At 50.1% G+C, this 19788-nt stretch overlaps 7 protein-coding genes across 7 annotated transcripts; 4 read left to right on the top strand and 3 right to left on the bottom strand.

The window, feature by feature from the left end:
- Positions 1–424: 424 nt before the first annotated feature.
- On the top strand, positions 425–2467 carry FPRO_09119 (uncharacterized protein; the record flags this gene model as incomplete). Its single annotated transcript, XM_031232477.1, has 3 exons — positions 425–527; positions 892–1005; positions 1068–2467. The coding sequence occupies 3 exons, from the start codon at positions 425–427 to the stop codon at positions 2465–2467; spliced, it is 1617 nt and encodes a 538-aa protein (XP_031082410.1).
- A 748-nt stretch (positions 2468–3215) lies between these two features.
- FPRO_09118 (putative mitochondrial carrier protein) lies at positions 3216–4528 on the top strand (the record flags this gene model as incomplete). Its single annotated transcript, XM_031232476.1, has 3 exons — positions 3216–3415; positions 3513–4257; positions 4316–4528. The coding sequence occupies 3 exons, from the start codon at positions 3216–3218 to the stop codon at positions 4526–4528; spliced, it is 1158 nt and encodes a 385-aa protein (XP_031082409.1).
- A 1001-nt stretch (positions 4529–5529) lies between these two features.
- FPRO_09117 (putative GRD19 protein, involved in retrieval of late Golgi membrane proteins from the prevacuolar com) lies at positions 5530–6178 on the bottom strand (the record flags this gene model as incomplete). Its single annotated transcript, XM_031232475.1, has 3 exons — positions 5530–5558; positions 5620–5941; positions 6038–6178. The coding sequence occupies 3 exons, from the start codon at positions 6176–6178 to the stop codon at positions 5530–5532; spliced, it is 492 nt and encodes a 163-aa protein (XP_031082408.1).
- Positions 6179–7346: 1168 nt separating this feature from the next.
- On the bottom strand, positions 7347–9004 carry FPRO_09116 (uncharacterized protein; the record flags this gene model as incomplete). Its single annotated transcript, XM_031232474.1, has 2 exons — positions 7347–7657; positions 7711–9004. 2 exons carry the CDS (start codon positions 9002–9004, stop codon positions 7347–7349), a joined length of 1605 nt encoding a protein of 534 aa, XP_031082407.1.
- A 1307-nt stretch (positions 9005–10311) lies between these two features.
- FPRO_09115 (uncharacterized protein) lies at positions 10312–11961 on the top strand (the record flags this gene model as incomplete). The annotated part of the gene is made up of 2 exons (XM_031232473.1): positions 10312–10769; positions 10821–11961. 2 exons carry the CDS (start codon positions 10312–10314, stop codon positions 11959–11961), a joined length of 1599 nt encoding a protein of 532 aa, XP_031082406.1.
- Positions 11962–13225: 1264 nt separating this feature from the next.
- Positions 13226–16371, top strand: FPRO_09114 (uncharacterized protein; the record flags this gene model as incomplete). The annotated part of the gene is made up of 5 exons (XM_031232471.1): positions 13226–13539; positions 13620–13909; positions 13969–14252; positions 14306–15772; positions 15829–16371. The coding sequence occupies 5 exons, from the start codon at positions 13226–13228 to the stop codon at positions 16369–16371; spliced, it is 2898 nt and encodes a 965-aa protein (XP_031082405.1).
- Positions 16372–17494: 1123 nt separating this feature from the next.
- On the bottom strand, positions 17495–19498 carry FPRO_09113 (uncharacterized protein; the record flags this gene model as incomplete). Its single annotated transcript, XM_031232470.1, has 1 exon — positions 17495–19498. One exon carries the CDS (start codon positions 19496–19498, stop codon positions 17495–17497), a length of 2004 nt encoding a protein of 667 aa, XP_031082404.1.
- Between the last annotated feature and the right edge of the window lie 290 nt (positions 19499–19788).

Below are 19788 nucleotides of genomic sequence, written 5' to 3'. Positions count from 1 at the left end.
TTCACCGTCAACTTATTCCGGCTTCATTCCGTCGCCATGAATATCCAATAACCGCTGTCGTTGTCCCATCCTCTCTCTCTCTCTCTCTCTCTCGTCTCTTCTCTCCTCTTCAGCCCTATCCGTCAATCGATTAATTGGAATCCCCGTCGCAATCCCTTCGCGACGTTGCCACTCACCTGACTCTAATTCGTCCTCTGGTCAAATTTCCCAGAGAAGCTTTGATATCTATCTCCCTATTCTGTCCACTTTTCAGGGCAATCCAGGCAGATCTGTCCGCTTCACAGGACATTTCAGGGTTCAATCTCGGCTAGGACGTTTGTTGGTCAAGCGTAAGCGCCTCAATCTGTCACACGGCATCCAGGCTCGTCTATCAATCTTGACCCTTTGGTCAACATACCACATTTACACCCATCAATCACCCATCATGGGCCATACTTCCGACTCGGAACCTGCAAAACGAAAGCGTGATGTCGATGATGCCGGTGGTCAAGGTCGCGCTCAGCACGCACCTACATCTCTTCAGCAAGGTATGTCTAGTATGACAACAGCCGCCAAAGGCTGCACCATATTGTGTCGCCTCAAATCCTGAGACGTTTCGTTTGTAGCACCACATACGAGACTGTCTTGTTTGCCTCGACCTCGTCGTCGTTGCACACTTGCATGTGTCTTCGTGTCTCCTACATTCTTCAATGCATGTCGTTGCCTGATGGCACGCGCAAACGAGACGGCACTTGAAAAGCCGATGCTCTTGGTTTGACTCCTCACCGGAAGTAGCGTTCAGCTCGACTCCTCCAGGGACGCACATGCTTGTTGCTTTTGTATCCGGCTTTTCTGTCTTGGTGCGATGGCACAGCTTGTTCGCTTGGAGGATATGCTAACCCGACCTCAAAGGCGTTCCCGGTTATATCCACTATCTCCCGAGATCAAATGCATCGCATTTGAGCCTCGTACAGGGTGACGCAGACACATTTGCCGACATCATCGGTCTGATTGGCGAATATGAGAGTAAGGATGCCAAGAGAATCGTTGAAACCATTAATGGGATACCATTTACTGACGTACATCAGACGTGCTGGACAGGCATGAGAGTCTTGCAGCAAGTCTTGGGGCTAAACTTACCGGTCCAAGACTGTTGAGAGGCATTGAGAAGTTTTTTGATGGGCCAATCAAGACGACACCACTTCAGCCCTTCTCCAACCCTATAAGTTGGCTGGATGTTGTCAGTTTTGCTAGATCAAACCCAAAGGATTTCACCCTCGTTCAAAAGGCGGATGGCACCCGATGCTGCCAATTTGTTCTCAAAGGCTCACAGGTGGAGATTATGGAGGACGATTGGCGGTTGGTATGGTCTGGCGCTTTGGATCGGTTCCCTCTGGATCACCCCCTCGAAGAGGATGAGACTGCAGAACTGGCGACATTGGATATTCTCGAACAAAGAACATCAATTCTGTACAAGAAGGCTGACGAAGTGGCGGCAAGAGCTCGTATACTCAACCATCGACTGGGGCAGAGGAAGCAGGATATTCGTCGACGCAGGAGCACACAGGACACACCGCCGTCACGATATCAGCCCACTAACAGCACCGGCAGTAGCGGTTCACAGCGAACGACCAACTTCAGCGCCGGCTATGATTTACATGCAGATTTGCTGCAGCAGTTTCTCGCAGCTTCAGCTTCACCACCACCATCTCGGTCAACTTCAGTTACGGGAATTCCTATAACCACTTTGAGTCAGCAATCTCCTTCGCACAGCGTAACACACTCTCAAGCACACGGTCCGAGATACAGTGGCCATGCAACAGAGGCAACAGTGCAGCCTGTGATGGACAGCCGCGAGGCAGCTTTCCGGTCTCTTATTACACAAAGAACTGACCAGCTGGGTAAGGGGGATGTTATCAACCCACCGTGCGATCGCTGTCGGCGACTAAGGGTTGAATGCGTCAAACATTTGACAGCATGCTCAGGATGTACCAAAAAGCATGCAAAATGCAGTTGGAAAACAGTCACAGATGATGAGTTCCGACAACTCAAGCGAGACATGGGTCTCAGGGATGAAATGGATGTTGATGGGCAGTCAGATAGTGGACGAGTTCCTGACACATTAGACCCCAAAGACGGGCATTCAAGTCGACTTGGAGAGAGGCAAGAAGCAGGCAGAACGTCCGGGGATAGAACACCTGGAACATACGGTACCGATGAAGGTTCGAGGCCTCCTAGTCGGGACAACGGGCATCTTCCTAGTACAATGGAACCATCGACTGCATCGATGCACCGATTCGATCTGAGTGCAGAACGACATCGGCTCCCTTTTGGAATGGGGCAGTCAGCTAGGTCAGATCACAGCAACCATTCGGTTGAAACACTAGCACCTGGATCAAACGCCACGGGATTGGCGAGTTCGCTGGCAACACCTTCGAACAGTACGTATAGGGGTAGTGATGGTTCGTTGAATCCTTCAGCCAGCTGATACTGCATCAGTCAGAATAGCCCCACTGGCGTTTTACGCTTGAAAGTCCCGACTTGTGAGAGTCAACACATGGAGATGGCTTGACAAGGAAGAAGAGTGTGCGAGAAGAAGTCAACGTTTATGAATTTGATGAATACAAAGACATTTAAAATCTCCTTCAGGCATCTCATCACATTTAAAGCACTGCCGTTATTTGTGTTTCGTCATTTTTGTCTTGGCTTTAATCGGCTTTACACATGGCAGCCACTGACCCACATATAGCTAAGTCTCGAAAAGAATAGGTACCTTGAAGACCCGTCAGCACCACTTCCATTGTGGATCCCGTCGAGACGCATCTCATCCAGTGGCAGCTGTAGAAAAAAAGTTTTGGCAGAGGGCGATTAGATAAGGCACTAATGACCTCTTCTACCGCTAATGAGGTGCCACTGCTGCTAATGCTTCGCTGATTCATGAAAAAGATTCTCCATCTTTCCCAATTTACCAGAGGCGATTCCTCTTCTTCAACAAATACTTGGCGACCGAGCCCTTGTCTTATCGCTCGCTGATGATCTTACTACGCCTACTTTCTTAATAATTATACGGCATCGACAGGCTTCACTGCAGGTCGCTCTTATCGACCGACGGTCCCGCGCAAAATCGAAATTTAACGGCGAATCGACTGAAGGAACGAGTAAAAGCAACAGAACAACCAACATTGACGGAATTCAGGGCTCTCCTCTTACTTCACAACCGAAAACTGCACCTCGCCATGTCACACCATCAGCCTGCGTCGCACGCCATGTCCAGCCGCGACGAGAAACCATTCCATCATTCCCATTCACCAATCGATCACTCGGCACTCATCCAGTCACGGGAGACTGGCGATGTAATTCCTGATGACACCCCTATCCAGGGAAATGTTAAGGCATTGCCCTTTGCTAAATCATGGGTTCACATGTTTGCTGGCGGGTATGTAATCCTCCATATGGTCCCCAACTAGCTTGCGACAACTTGTCGTAAGACTAATTTGCGGGGAACGACGAGACTGACTTGATTGTGTTCATAGTGTTGGAGGTATGACTGCCGCTGCAGTTACAGCCCCCCTCGATGTGCTAAAGACCCGATTGCAATCCGATTTCTACCAAGCCCAGATCCGAGCTCAACGCGAAGCTCAAGCTCAGGTCATTGGCCGACTAAACCCTGCCCGGGCTGCCCTATACCACCTGAACGATACACTCCAGATTCTCGGCTCAGTATACCGGAATGAGGGTTGGCGAGCACTCTTCAAGGGTCTAGGCCCTACCTCAGTTGGAGTTGTACCTGCTCGATCCATCAACTTCTATGTCTACGGCAATGGAAAACGCCTAATATCTGAGCATTTCAACAATGGTGTAGAAGCGCCTTGGGTTCACCTATCGGCTGGTGTAGCAGCCGGCGTCATTACCTCAACGGCTACAAACCCTATCTGGATGATCAAGACTCGGCTACAGCTGGACAAGAATGTTGCAGCTGGCGGTACGCAAATGCGCAAATATCGCAACAGCTACGACTGTATACGTCAAATCATCCGGGACGAAGGTATTCGAAGTCTCTACCGTGGCATGAGTGCTAGTTACCTCGGCGTGGTAGAGTCAACGATGCAATGGATGCTCTATGAGCAAATGAAGGCGTCTTTAGCTCGCAGACACAACACGATCGTTCGCAGTGGTCGTGAACTGAATTGGTGGGATAAGACTGTCGACTGGACTGGAAAGGGTTTCGCTGCTGGAAGCGCTAAGTTGGTCGCCGCTGTGATCGCCTATCCCCACGAGGTACGTCATCGGTTTGAGACGTTGGAATCTTTACGGGATACTGACGAGGATGAAATAGGTTGCGCGAACACGACTTCGACAAGCGCCTATGGAGAATGGACTGCCTAAGTATACCGGCCTTGTTCAATGCTTCAAGCTTGTCTGGCTTGAAGAGGGTGTCATGGGTCTATACGGGGGTCTGACACCTCACTTGATGCGAACAGTACCTAGCGCCGCCATCATGTTTGCCATGTATGAAGGCATCCTTCGACTATTCCACACACCTGCATAAACCGTTCTCTGAACGAGAAACGCACTGATTTTGCACAAAGCGATCAGAAACTAGTGCGCTACCTAGAACTGATCCGCTCATCGATATCCTGTAACACTATCCGACACGAGTCGCTATGAAGCTTTGAAAGCTTTACAAACACTACTCGCTCTTGTATCAATGTACAACACCCAAGGTCTTCAAACGAAGCTGGGACATGAAGAATCACGAGAAACTAACAAAAGGGGAGATGGCGTGGCTAAGGCATATTGATTTTTCGGCGTTTGGCGAGTGGATGGAGCAGTAGAGAGGAAAATGCAAACACCCACACTCATGCTTAGGCTCATGCTCATGCTTACACAGAGGCCATGTACGAAATTATGTATAATAGGAGAGGCGCCTCTATTTTTTGGATATCATCACACATCGGCGATATGGTCATAAACATATCCCCATTCTGGAGAAGGGAAGTCTCTCTGCGTGGGATGATGATTAGAAGTCAATATGAATGAACATGAAACCATTTTGCTGACTTTGATATTGTGTTCTAAGCAATGCGCTTTAGCTTCATGGTCTGGGTCTCATGAGTCGGATCACTCCTGTAATTCAGAGTAGATGATATGGATACAAGACAACCCATCAGCACATCAACGCCCCAAGCTAAAGAAGGGAGTGCCAGAGCTTTGAATGTAGGATGGAATGCAAGTTGAAAGAATAGCTTTGGACTGAAAACATAATGACTGGACCAGAGTTTGCTTTTCTCACATGAAACAAAAAGAGGATAGTATGTACGGGAAGAGGAACGCCCATTCCACCCTCTCCTGTGGTTTCGTTTCTTTTCGTTTCCTTGACTTTTCTCATGGAGTCACGGGGGGGGTCATGTTGTCGAGAAGGGCTTCTCGCTGGTTGAGAGCCGGATTCCGCTTACGGAGCTTTCGAGGTTGGCGCGGAGCTGAAGTTGGAGATGGAGAGCGAGAGCGAGAAGAAGACATGGCTTTAAAGGGCCAGATCAGACGGAGGCGTCACCAGGCGTTGCGATCCCAGTTAGGGTCTGCGATTCTGTGTCAACCTAGACATCATGATGGCAAAGATAGACATGGCGGCAAACTCACCCTGGACAAAGGCAGCCAGGACCTTGCTCCCTGTCTGCAGCAGGGGATGACCGACGACGATCTTGAGGAACTTCTCGAGGCCTGCGCGACGACCTTCGATAACATCGTCGCTGAAGCGGTTGGTGAAGACCTTTCCGGGCAGAGGAGGAATAGTGACACGGGCGCTCTCGCGCTCGAGAATGTCGCGGAAGTACTCGAAGTCGGAGTATCGACGACGGACGCTGCTCTGACGGAGCTTGAAGGCGGGAATGTTTGTGCGGCAGAGGATCTCGTAGTCTGTGTACATGTGACGGCCCATGCCATGTGTTCTTGGGTTGCGGACCTATAATGGCGCTTTTTAGCATATCCTGCGTGTATTGCTTGTCCGTCTGGCGATGCATGGTCGCGGATATGGCGCATGAGGGACAAGGGAGCGCACCTCAATCTCTAAAAAGTTCTCGGGAGGACCGTAGATCTCGTCAAAGCTCTGCTGTCGCGTATCGGGCATGGATTGCAAGATTGGTCGGTGGAATTGTGAGCCGGGCGCATCGAGGCCGGAGTTGTCCTGATCGGACGCCATGGTTGGTGATGTTGTAGGGAGTTTAGTCGTTAAGGTATAGGTATTAAGAGCTAGAGATGTACGTTGCAGTCGATCATCGGCGCAAGGAAGAGGCTGAGGCTGGTGGTGACGTCGTGTAGAGTAGAGAGAGTCTGATGTTCACTCAATATCAGGCTGTCGCATGAGATGAATGAGTTCGGAGGTAGAAGTGGAAGATGGTGGAAAGAAAGTGGAGGTGGGGGAACTAGGTAGGTAGGACAGGGCGGGGTACTTGAGAAACTGGTGGAGGACCAGGGTAATCATAAGTACCTTTTTGTTGTTTCCTTGGTCAGTGATATGACCGTTCAAGAATATGTACGTTAACGGGTATCATCAACAAAGCCTGTTTCGGGTCACTCGGGCTCCGTTTTGTTGATTGATGATTTGTTTGTGTAACCATGAGCGCTACGACATTGCATCGTACAAGTCAAGACAGAAACGGAGATATCCAACCAATAGATAGATAAACTTGAGACCTAAATACAGTGGCTAATGTATTTCTGAGACAACATCGGTTCACTTGAGTACGGAAGAATTGATCATATTGTTTTACATTCAAGTAGTAGGGCTCTGAGTGGCTCGTCAAGAGCGTCAGATAGCACTCGAGCAACAGTCTAGAATGCTTCATTATATAATATCGATCCAAGCTGCGTTGACGCGGGACATCTTGACTTCTGATACAAGTATTTGCCCCCTCATGAGCATGGTCAACGGTCTATCTGTCTGTCTTGCGACATGACATGACATGGTTGAAGATGTACGTTTCCGATCATCTCCTGGCAGCCCATTCACCCAATTCTCAGCCAATCTACTACCTCGGACATTCTCGATTCGGCATCCCCAAAACTCTCGTGCAAGACTGAGCTGCATCAAACAAGTATAAGCCCATATGATTAACGAAACGCCATACGCCAGATGTGCCTCACCTTGGGGCCTCAACCTACAACGCCTACCGCGACATGTAGTTTTACACATGATCCGTGTACACGAGAACAGCATGCTCCCTTGAGAGGCTGGTCTGTTTCTCTTCGTCTTCTTCGTCTTCTTCTTCTTCTTCTTCTTCTTCTTCTTCTTCTTCTTCTTCTTCTTCTTCTTCTTCTTCTTCGTCGTCGTCTCTGATCGGGTACAATCTGCCCATCAACCGAGTTCCTCACTTCTTGTCAGCGAACTTTTGGTGAATAGCGCGGATCTGATCTTCGACGTTAACGTTCTGCATATGACCCAGCTGTGCTTGGCTCTTGGCATCCATGGCGCCATCGTAGCTGTGTATGGCAGCCTTCTTTCTGCGCGCTAGCTCATCCTCAGAAATGGCCTGTCCAGTGACAGGATCGAAAACGTCGCTGCGCTGGCTGGCAAGTCGCTTGAGGTTGTTGGCGACATCGACATGTATCGTGTTGGAGGATGCGTAGCGTGTGTCCGCCTTGGCCTTCTGTTCCTTCCAGCGAGGATCGAGAAGTTCAACTGAAACCAGGTTAGCATTCTGACTGAATAAAATGTTAGGATGGGGCACTCACTTCGCATGTGAGCTTCGAGCTCATTCATGGGAATCTGCTGTTTACAGTTAGGGCACAGTGCTGTCTGCGCGCCCTGTCTGTTGGCAGCCTTCTGTGCGGCACGAGGTACGTAGTTCTCCTTGATCTTCATCGGAGGAGCACCACCACGCGCTTCAGCAGTAGCCTGTTGTTTTCGTGCTTGTTGCTCCGCGCGTTCCTGGATACGGCGCTCCTCTTCTTCTTCTTGGGCTGATCGCTGCGGTTGCTGTGGTTGCGCTTGTGGAACAGGAGAGTATGGCTGAACAGGAGGGGGCATTTGAGCGGGTTGGTAGGCTGGCTGTTGAGGGGCGATGGGATAGGGGGCGGGTTGATTGGGGTATGCGTTGTAGGTCGTGTCTTCGTCAGGCATGGCTTCCTCAATTCTGAGGCTGGCACTGATAGACGCATTGTTGCGGTCCTCGAGCGAAGCGTACTGAAGATCGGACAGGTTGGTGGGAGGTGGGAGGTTGGCGTGCTCATCAGCCTCATTGAAAGTGATTGTCTCGACAACAACGAAATCGCCCCAATCGATCATTGCAAACTCTTCCTTAGCCTTGACCTCTTCCTCTTCCTTCTTCTGTTTTTCCGATTCGACGTATTTGGCATATTCGGCTCGTTGCTTGGCGCGGTTCAACACAAGGAACTTATCGTTTATGTTGGCTTCGAGCTCCTTTATGCGCTCTTCTTGAAGCTTGCCGCCTTCTCCACCGAGACCGCTTGCACGTAACAACGTTGTGTATTGGTCGATAATATGCTGGAAAAAGTTGTGAAGAGTGTGGTTAGGGATGAGGAAGCCGAATTGTGGGTTACCAGCTTCGCGCTGAGCCAACTGTGTCATAAACTGTCGTCCATTCTTGGCTACAAACAGAGCCGACAGTTGAATCACATCCAGATCCTTTCGGTTGATGCGAGGCGTTCGCGCAGAGAATAGGTAATCGGCAGGCTTCGGGGGTCCCTGAGGCTTGGGAGCCTCGGCCGCAGGCTCACCCACGCGACCAGCGGCAATCGCTGTACCACGTCCGCTCTTGACCTCATCTAGTCGCCATTGGTAGAAGGGATGGTAGGCATCGGAAGGGTTGAGAAAGCTGAATTTCGGGTTTGATCGTTCCTTTTCGCGAATGCGATCTTCGAAGACGCCGCCGTTTCGCGCCACATAACCCGCTGTCTTTTCAAGAACATTTCGAATCTCGCGAGGAGGGAGGACTACTCCAGCGGGAGGTTTGATATCGTCGAGAGTATTTGCGGCGGCATCGCCGTTGGTTGTTACGGCTGCCATTGTGAGGAGGACGCGCTGAGAAAGAGGAAAAGGGCTGATGGAGCTGCTAGTGGAAGGCAGGCGACTTTGGAAATTTCGAGGTGTTCTGGCGACGCGAAGCTTTGGTCGGCGAATTGTTGTTCCGGGTAGTTTCAGGTATCTACCTGCAATCACCTCGACTTTATTAACGACAGCTTTGTTTTGGCCTGCATGTAAGTCTTGTTCATGAGAATTAACGAAGTACTTTGGTTATTCGAGTAGCTCGAGTCTGTCAAAATTCACTGTTTGTTGTTAAATTGCAATGGTACTTCCAGGACATTGTACAAAACAGTCTCTGCCAATCCATTGCAGCAAGTTCTTCCTTTGAGCAGACATATACTTCTCTCAGTCGCTAAGCCTGATCAACAAATGCTCTATCCGGTATAAGCTGTTTGGTACTATACTTGAACAGTCAGTTAATGTACATGAGCTTCTGTGGCTTAGTTGATGGTCGAGATGCCGATACTAGGCCAATCTCTATCATGTTAATTGGTTATATCCTGAGTTACTTTGTACACCTTGATATAGGGTGTCATAATAAACACACTAAAAGGCATCTAAACTTATCCTAAGCTTATACCAGGTTATCAAGTTTTTTTTTATCACTTAGAGTTAAGGTGCTGAGTTTTCCTCCCTCCCCTAGGCACGATTCCAGAGTGTGGTAGACACTCGTTTCTGCAAGAAGGGTCTGAGGTTAATCTGTTTCTATCCGTGACAGGTTTCTCCCGTGATTAGATCCTCCAACGGCTAGCTACCTCGGTGGTTGTCTCAAACCTTGGAGGGCTACCGCTTTAGGCCATGGTTGAGATTGGATATGTGCCATCAACTTGAAATGCCCAATCTCTGGCTTATCGTGTTCCTTCGGATTACTTCCACAACTCCACGCACAATATCTGAATCTGGATTTGTACCCCGCAATACCCTAAATGACGTTTATCGTCTGCCACGGAGCTTTCGCCGTTTTCCCCGACCTACAACCCCAGGCTGGCATAGTATCTTTCAACACACCACCGGTATTCGGCATTCAAAACCGCGATCCAGAGTCCAGGCCTGTCAAGTCTATCAGGGGATCTTATCAATAGCCTCGTTGGAGACAAAGTCTGGTTAAATACCAGGGAGTTTCTTCCAGTGGGAAAAAGTAAAAACATCTGCAAAACCGGAGTAGGCTCTTGGTATAACGCTTCTCCGTCGTCGACACAGCTGTCGAATAAACCCCTCCTCTCCTTCATGAGATGAGATGCCGAGCCAATTCCTCAGCGCAGCTTTGAATCTCATATAAGTCATTTTCGATGGAGTTGACAGAATGGAGAAACTCTGCCCTCGAGGCGGCTTCTCAGTCTCTGTTTGACGAGAGCTCCATCCGGTCCGAAGATGCCAGTGTCCTATTAGTCCTACTCTCATTCTTTTCACCATGCGAGAAAATTCCCCTGGAACTATTTAAACGGGGGTCAACACCTCGAAAACGATGGACAATCGAGGGAGAAGTTGAGCTTGTTGATGCGACCAAAGTTGGCCTGGCCTCGTGGTTGGTCGACATACTAGCAGATGACCAACGACTTACACGAGCCTTTTGTGAACTATGTCAACTGGCAGCTGTTCTCAAGTATCCAGATGAGACATATCACTTGAATGAAGATATGTCAGCGAGAGTCCACCGAAGCCTTGCCCCAGATGCGCTCCCGTTCTGGCGACAACAGGCTTTGATTGTGGCATATAGAGCCATACCCTGGAAGTACATCGAGTTCCCGTGAGTCTGAAATCGATATCCAGCGAGCTTGAACCGCTGACACTACACAAGAGAACCCGTGGCTAAATCATTCTTACCGCATCTGCATCATGTTGCTGAGGCGTTCCACGACTGTTTTGATGAGCTGCCTACAGCCACCAGAACCGACTTCATGCTCACACTCATTGAAGCCTTCCGGTTTCCAGACATGGCATGGAAGTATTTCGCAATTGGTCAGGCAGAGTTGGCTGCTGGGCGCCTGAAAGATACACACCTCCGGCTCTGCATTGGCCAGACGAAAGCAGTCCTGGGACGTCTCAGTGGAAACATGGATGAGGCCACAGAAAGTCTTCAGGACTTCGGAATCAACGACCCGACGGCCGCTGTGAACAAGCGCATAAGCTGTGAGGTAGGAGTCGCTATTATCCAACGTTCCCTAAACTCAATCCAAGTGGCGGATCTGTCGACTGCGCAGAAGCTATTGGAGGATTGGAACCCGCTCGGCGATGAACCTTCGCCTCTGGAAGAGATCCTCAGTTTCCGCAAACACTCACTGCTGGGAAGAGTCAAGCGACTGCAGGGCAATTTCGATGAATCTCTAAAGTTGCTGGAGATAGCACACGAAGTGTCGCAGAAACCGAGTCAGCTCGTCTTTGATGAGGATCTTCGGGATCTGACATGCGATTTAGCCGATGCTTTGAGAGAACTTGACAAGCCTATGATAGGCGAAGGATATCTTCGTATTGAGATCATACGGCGTACCGAGAGGCCCGACCCTTTGACAGGCAAATCACTTCTTGAATTGGCTTTGTCAGAGGCTCTTTTTGCCCAGGAACGTTATGAAGAGGCAGAAAAGATATGCGTCGACATCGAGTCTCGGGCTAGTCTTCTGAAGTATGAAAGACTGCGAGTATATGTCATATTGGCAAAGCTATCACACATGAGATCGGATTTTGAGGTTGCATTATCTCGATGGAGTGAGGCGATGCAGGCACTTCAAGAGTTTTCCTTGGTGGATGGACAGGTACAGACTATTATATCGGCGTCAATGGCTGATGTGTTGGATGCACAAGGTCACAATTGGTTGACGCGAGAATCTCCGCGCAGGGCGTCACTCAATGAGTTGGCAAAACCTGAAGGCGTTCCGCATTGGATTGCTGGTTTTCGACAATGGGCAGATTATTTGCAATCTCGGGGTCGACAGGACTTGTAGTCTTATCTGGGGTTGCAACACCAAAAGTCAATGATGTTATCATGAGTTAGTACCTACCTTGAGGTATATATATATGTCGGAATTGAGATACCCTATATCAAGGTCGTTGGATGGGCTGGCTTAGGTGCCCCCGCGGTAATGAACACGACACAATAAAGTAGAAGGAAAAGTTTCATGGTCTAGAACGCGTGTTTCAAGTAGTGCGTAGCAATTTGGAGATCAAAGGCAAAAAAGGGGTTAAGTTGTCTGTGTACCTGTATGTTTAGTGTCGTTTTGTTTGGAGCTGGAGCCACATTCGAGGGAGCCGGCCCCTGTATGGCTGCAGTGGCTACATCTATCAAGACTCTCGAGGCACTGTATTGTTCCTGATACAGAGATAAGGTAGAGAGGCATGAGGTCGGAAACAATGCAGTTATGAATCACTGACAGAAGCCTCATTACAAGCCATTGTAGATCTCGAATGCCAAACACATTTGTGGGAGCTGAAACCAGTCGAGCTGCCCTCAGAGAGCTATCGTCAATGGTTGATGTCTACAGGTCTAATGGCGCCTGCTGAAGCTCTGTTCTGAGCCTAGCGCTGCGGGGACGCCAGGGGATCTTCACGGCCGGGGCCGGGTTTGATTCGCTGCAGGGGTAAAGGGATGTTAGGGAGAGCATCCACTGGGCTGACGCTGACATGTCCTGTTAGACGGGAGGTCAGAGATAGACAGGAACGAACCGAAGAGGCCACTGTAGCTACAACTTTTTTCTCCAAGAGCCCCGAGTGGATAGAAACGGGTACGACGCTGGACGCGACTGCTCGTATCGTACTGCAACCATCAATTTACCTATCACCATTTATAGGTGCAGTCTCAGCCCGCATAAGGTCATTGCTAGCTGAGGTGGTGCTAAAATATCCCCTGAAGCTTCATCATCCCTCTTTTGCCCACTTCCCTTTTTATTTTCTTACTCCTTGCAAACTATCGCCCAACGTCCATTCTTCTTCCCCCCAGGCTTTTTTTTACATCGCCTATCGTCCGTTGATATCCGTATCATAACGGCGGTCTGTGATTGTGTTTTGGGTCCCTTTTTCCTTTCCATTTCTATTCTTGTTCGCTTTCTGTTTAGTCAAGAACCGGCTATCGATGAGGTATCTCTAGATCCTCCCGGTCTCTGTTATAGCTCTTCTTCGTCAACTCTCGTTACATCGAACGAACGATTTGGACATAGCGCCCTCTAGCGATCGAATCGACTCGAATTCTATATTGATTGATACCTGATTACCATGGCTCGTACGAGGGGCAAGAGTCCCCAGCCGCCAGTCAAGGCCCCGACGCCTGTGACCGAGAAGCAGCAACCTTTTGCAGCTCCTCCTCCTCCTCAGCCGCAGACCACTGCTGTCACCACCAAGTCCAAGAACAAGTCCAAGTCCAAGGACACCAAGAACACTTCGTACCAGTCAGATGGTGTTGAGGACAATGATGTCTTCCTCCTCCCCCTCTCCGACTATTGGGTAGCCTTGGCCCTCATCCTCGTTGCTACCCTCGTTCGCGTGTACAAGATCTATCAGCCCACAAGCGTTGTCTTTGACGAGGTCCAGTGCGTCCCCCCAGCCAGCTGAAGCTCTATTGCAGCTTCCACCCCGTCTATTTCATCAATGCGCTAACTCATATATCAAGCTTCGGTGGCTTTGCTACAAAGTATATCAAGGGCAAGTTCTTCATGGACGTTCACCCTCCTCTGGCCAAGATGCTCATTGCCCTTACCGGGTGGCTTGCTGGATTTGATGGAAGCTTCGACTTTAAGGAGATTGGCAAGGACTACATTGAGCCTGGTGTTCCCTATGTTGCAATGCGAATGTTCCCTGCCATCTGCGGAATTCTCTTGGTTCCCTGCATGTTCTTTACTCTCAAGGCTGTTGGTTGCCGCACAATGACTGCTACCATGGGAGCTGGCCTGATCATATTCGGTTCGTATCTCTCCTGGCCCTTCAGGTGGCTCGGAGAGTCTGATGCTAATTTTATACAGAGAACGGTCTTCTTACCCAGGCTCGTCTCATCCTTCTCGATTCGCCTCTTGTCGCCGCGACCGCTTTCACCGTCCTCTCCTTTTCTTGCTTCACCAACCAGCACGAGCTTGGCCCTTCCAAGGCTTTCCAACTGAGCTGGTGGTTCTGGCTTGTTCTTACTGGTCTTGGCCTGGGTATTACCGTCAGCATCAAGTGGGTTGGACTCTTCACCATTGCTTGGGTTGGATCCCTCACTCTTCTTCAACTCTGGGTCCTTCTCGGTGACAACAAGAACGTGTCCATGGTAAGAAATTGATTAATATACGCATACGAACATGGTTACTAACAAATGAACAGCGTCTTTTCACAAAGCACTTTATGGCTCGTGTCTTCTGTCTAATCATCATTCCTCTCACCTTCTACATGGCCATGTTCGCCATCCACTTCGTCTGCCTCAAGAACCCTGGTGACGGTGATGGCTTCATGAGCTCCGAGTTCCAGGCCACTCTCAACAACAAGCGTATGAAGGATGTTCCCGCCGATGTCATCATGGGCAGCCGTGTCACCATCCGCCATGTCAACACTCAGGGTGGTTACCTCCACTCTCATCCTCTCATGTACCCTACCGGTAGCAAGCAGCAGCAGATCACCCTGTACCCTCACAAGGACGACAACAACGTGTGGCTCCTTGAGAACCAGACTCAGCCTCTTGGAATTGATGGCCAGCCCATCAATGGCACCAAGGCCTGGGACGCCCTTCCTGAGCCTCAGTACATCACCGACGGTACCGTTCTTCGTCTTTACCATGGTCCCACTCATCGCCGCCTTCACTCTCATGACGTTCGCCCACCTATCACTGAGGCCGACTGGCAAAATGAGGTTTCTGCCTACGGTTACGAAGGATTTGAGGGAGATGCCAACGATTTCTTCCGTGTTGAGATTGTGAAGAAGAAGACGTATGGATCTGTTGCAAAGGAGCGTCTTCGTACTATCGAATCCAAGTTCCGTCTTGTTCACGTCATGACTGGCTGTGTTCTGTTCTCCCACAAGGTCAAGCTCCCTGACTGGGCCTCTGAGCAACAGGAAGTTACTTGTGCCCGAGGCGGAACTCTTCCTAACAGTCTGTGGTATATCGAGGGAAACTCTCACCCTCAATTGCAGGGCGATGTCGAGAAGGTCAACTACCGCAATCCCGGTTTCTTTGGCAAGTTCTGGGAGCTTCAGAAGGTCATGTGGCGAACAAACGCCGGTCTCACAGACTCTCACGCCTGGGATTCTCGCCCTGAGTCGTGGCCCATTCTCCGCCGTGGTATCAACTTCTGGGGTCGTCAGCATAAGCAGGTTTATCTCCTCGGAAACCCCATCATTTGGTGGTCTTCCAGCGTTGCCGTTGCCATCTGGGTCGTCTTCAAAGCTATTGCTGTTCTCCGCTGGCAGCGCAGCTGCAATGACTACTCCAACACTACTTTCAAGCGGTTCGACTACGAGATTGGTACTTCAGTTCTTGGCTGGGCTCTGCACTACTTCCCTTTCTACCTGATGCAGCGTCAACTTTTCCTTCATCACTATTTCCCTGCTCTCTACTTTGCGATCATTGCTTTGTGCCAGCTCTTTGACTACGCCACTGCCCGCATCCCCGGAGCTGGTGCTCGTGATACCGCTTTGATCAACCGTATTGCTACTGTCTCATTCCTTGTCCTGTCGGCTGCCGTCTTCATGCTCTACTCTCCCCTTGCCTACGGAAGCCCCTGGACCAAGGCCGACTGCAGGCGCATGAAACTTTTCAACACCTGGGACTTTGACTGCAACACCTTTTATGATAGCGTGAGTTTCACCGCGAACCTTGACAAGATATGAGCCTTGACTGACATCATTCACAGTATGACAAGTACAGCGAGGTCCCCTCCATCAGCTCATCTGTAGTCCCCACCACCTCAGCAGCCAAGAACGTTGAGCCTAAGCAGGAGGAGGCCCCTGTCTCCCAGAAACAGGAAGAGGCTGTCATCTCTGGAGCCCCCCCTGCTCCTGACCAGGCCCAGGTTGAGCACCGAGTCGTTGCTAAGGAGGAGAAGGTTGAGTACCGTGACCAGGATGGCAACCTCCTTGACCCCGAGGAGGTCAAAGCTCTTGAGGGCAAGGTTGAGTTCAAGACCAAGTACGAGACCAAGACACGCGTTGTTGATGAACAGGGCAATGAAGTCCAAGAGCCTGCTGAGGGCTGGGACCAGAACCTGGCTGGTGTGGCTCCTCCTCACCCCGACGTTGAGGGTGTCAACAGCGAGACCGTTAAGGGCAAGGATGAAGGTGCCGCCGCTCCTCAAGATGTGGCTGCCAGCAAGGATGGTGAGAAGGAGGCTGAAGAGGCCAAGGCTAAGCCTGCGAGTGAGAACCAGCAGGATGCCACCGTCAAGGAAGAGTTGTAGAGTGCCACAGGCCTCTGTCTCGCCCAGCAACATTTCCAGGTCACTAATAACCCTTCCTTTGCTCTACGACTGACCTCATTTAAATCTCGCCACAATTCATGTAACATCATGTACTCTATCACTTACGACTTATGGAGGGAGGGTGGGAAGATCCCTAGTGGTCTGATATTAGAAGGCTGGAAAGGAGAAAGCAATGTCTTGTTCTGAAAGTGAGATATTATAGAAAACATCTAAAAAGAAGGAGGAGACGAGGTTACGTGGAACCAGAACCAGAACCAGAACCAGAACGTCTAGCAATGACGTGCTCTCATTTGTTGGCTTATGTCGTGGGTAACACTGTGGCATCGGTACGATTGGCAGCGATGTACACATTTATCACATAATACATTTTCATGTTAAAGTTTGAGTCTTGTATAATATGTAGTGATGAATGAATAATCGTAGTGTTCCTGTTACAGCTTGATTACTGCAAGCCTCAAGAACCTAGTCCATCAGGACGAGGGTTTAATTTAGTTACCAGAGTGTTACAAAGGACAAGTCTGTTGTAGTTGGTATCATATCTATTACTACTACAACTAAAGGGCATCGTCAGAGGGCATGCTTGACGGCCTTGAGTAATCTATTGTGTAAGAATGCCAAGGCATGCCTGCGTATTGTGCGCTCTTGTTGCGCAATATCAGCAACCCAATCATGAACGCTCTGAATAACAAGAAATAGCAAAGGACAAGTACGTCATTCCAAAAAGAAAGGCCCATTTCCCATGTCGTTGCGCCGCCCCGAATGAATGATGCGCATATTTCCATCAAACGCCAGCAATGAAATTCCCATCTGAGAAGAACCCACGCAGTCCATAAACGACCAAATGATTGCTTGCTTCCAATCCTTCCATCCATCCAATTTCCGTGCCATATTCGTTCAAAAAGGAAATATTAGGGGCCGATCCATCATCCCCTGAGCTCATAATATTTGATCCCACCAGCCCATAGTAGTTAGCAACGAAAAGGTGCAATCCAAAAACAATGCATGCGATCCTGTAGCCCAAAAGAGTATACATAGTCATACACAAAGTCCACAGTGGCGTCGATATCATCGACTCCAAGGGACTTTGAAGGATGTGGGGTTCTTAATCCGTAGTCGGAATCGTGATAGATAGACGCTTCGTTTCTTCCGAACCAGAGTTGCTCTTCACATCGAGACTCTGGACGGAGCTGCGCACGCTGCTGGCTCCATCAGTTTGCATAGGAGGTGTGTGTGGCTCCTCGATTGGGCCACTCTTGGTTGTATCGCTCCGTGTCCGTTCTATTGTCATCGGTGGTGTTTGAAAGCCAGGAACTTCGAGATGGTCAGACCTCACACTGCCGTCATGGCTGTTACGCGGGCTCTTTTCTATGTCGACAGAGAGAGGCGCCGGGATGCATGGAATAACACCACCTCCAATGCGAGACCAGAACATCTGCTCCCTCAGTCGTACACTCTCCTCCCAGGCAGCCTTCTCGTGATCCTCATTGTCCGCTCGCCAATGACCATCCTTAACCATACGCAAGAAGCCCAAGAAGTCACAAGTCGACCGCACACGAGTCAGGCAGTACTTGCACAACGGATGCCGTTGAGCGGAATCAGTCTCACTCGTTCTGAATCGATGGTTTCGTAAATACTGAGGGTCCTTGCGTGAATCACCGCAGAGTGCACATGGGTAAAATTGCGGCTTTGTCAGTGCCACAAGACTGCCAGTGGTTGGTACAGGCTCAACCACCAGAGATCCATCAGCGATGGCGGCGATAACGGATCGACGAGCCAGCCATGACAAGCCTGGAGCCATATCTAGACGAAGTGTAGGTTCGATATCTTCAGCTAAAACTCGCTTGTAAAACTTTGTTTCCTTCAAGCTCGGCAGAGGGGTGGCTGATGCATTTGAAGCAGCACTGACGGTTGAGGCCGGTGTGTTGGGAGACTGGGGTGCACTTCCGGCCCCCGCGATAGGTGTGCCAAGTGAGGTAGTTGAGGCGTTGGAGGGATGGGCACTCGATATCGAACCACCAAGTCCAAAGCCAGTTAGAGCATTCAGAGCACCGACAGAACCTGAAGAAACGCGGCTGCCAGGGCGATTTCGAGAAGTCCGTGCGAGTATAAGAAAATCATCATAAGACGACAAATCGGTTCGCAGAACGGGTTGGAGAAGATGCGAGAAGCTGGTCGGGTGAGCAGGCTCGACGGAAGCGGTCCAGAGTGAAGCAGCAGGCTCCTCAGTTGAAGATCGAAGATCGTCACGCGTATCAGGTTTCGTCAAGCCGGGAGAAGAGGGAGCAGTGGGGTTATTATGATCTCCTCGTTCTGAAGCCATATGTTCCATAACGTGCTTGAGCTCGACGAGTTGCTCCTGTTGAGATTTTAGAATGCTCTCAGTATCGGCAAGCTGAGACTTGAGCTGGTCATTCTTGCGTTGAAGAGCCTCATGATCAGCCTTGGCCTCTTCCTTAGCAGCAATCACCATCTTGTTTGCTTCCTCAAACAATGCGGCTGTAAGATTCTCGAGCTCCTGCTCAATCTTCTTCTTTTCCATTTCTGTGTCAATTCGCTTTTGACGTTCCGCGGCAACCTTGGCCTGCCAAACCTTCTTTTCGTCCTCAACGGTGTGCTTGCGAACCCATACGTCACCAGCCAACATTTCGCGTTGTGAGGCATTTTGAGTCTCGAGCATGCGAATTCGTTCCCGTGCGGCATCAAGTTCGTGGCGAGCGGCGGATAAAGAGTCATCCAGGATGGTTTGGTGATTAATGGCGTTGATGAGCTTATTACTGAGGGTGGCGACTTCGTCATTCAGATCGGGGTGATGACTGGGAGTCGCGACACCGCTGTCATCGGCAGGGCTCATTGCACGACTTCGAGGATCAGGTATTGTGCTCATCTCATCTCCAAAATCTGTAGGCGGGTTCGGTGAGACAAGCGGTAGATGTGTCGAGGACGAAGATTTGATCGGGGTGTGGTCGGGAGTGAGCGAAGGTGTTCGAGGGTGGTAGCTAGGGGTCGCTGCGATGGAGGAGAGAGATCGAAAATGACCTAATGACCGCCGAGAAGCTGGCGATTTTGTCGCGAGTGGTTGGCCCCAGCCGGCGGCGGCAGCGGACATTGGAATAAATCTACAACGCGTAAGCTCGAAGCCAACAAGATGTGGTGGCCAAGTTTGGTGATAGAGTTCGGGCTGGAGAGTATGTGTGACGGAACGAGAGAAGAAGGTGCAAGCGGGTGCGGAGAACGGAGGTATCCTGAGTCAAGAATTCAAGATGGCAATGATGGCAACGTACGAGTCCATTGTGATCGGGCGTATGTGTGTCAGTTGAATACGTCCTGTGCTCTCGGCCCGGACAGAGAAAGACGTGACCTGACCTGGCGTGACAGGTCAAGATGAGACGACAAGTC

This window comes from Fusarium proliferatum (genome assembly GCF_900067095.1).
Source record: "Fusarium proliferatum ET1 genome assembly, contig: FPRO_scaffold006, whole genome shotgun sequence".
Taxonomy (NCBI): domain Eukaryota; kingdom Fungi; phylum Ascomycota; class Sordariomycetes; order Hypocreales; family Nectriaceae; genus Fusarium; species Fusarium proliferatum.
This window is presented reverse-complemented; position numbering and strand designations above follow the sequence as displayed.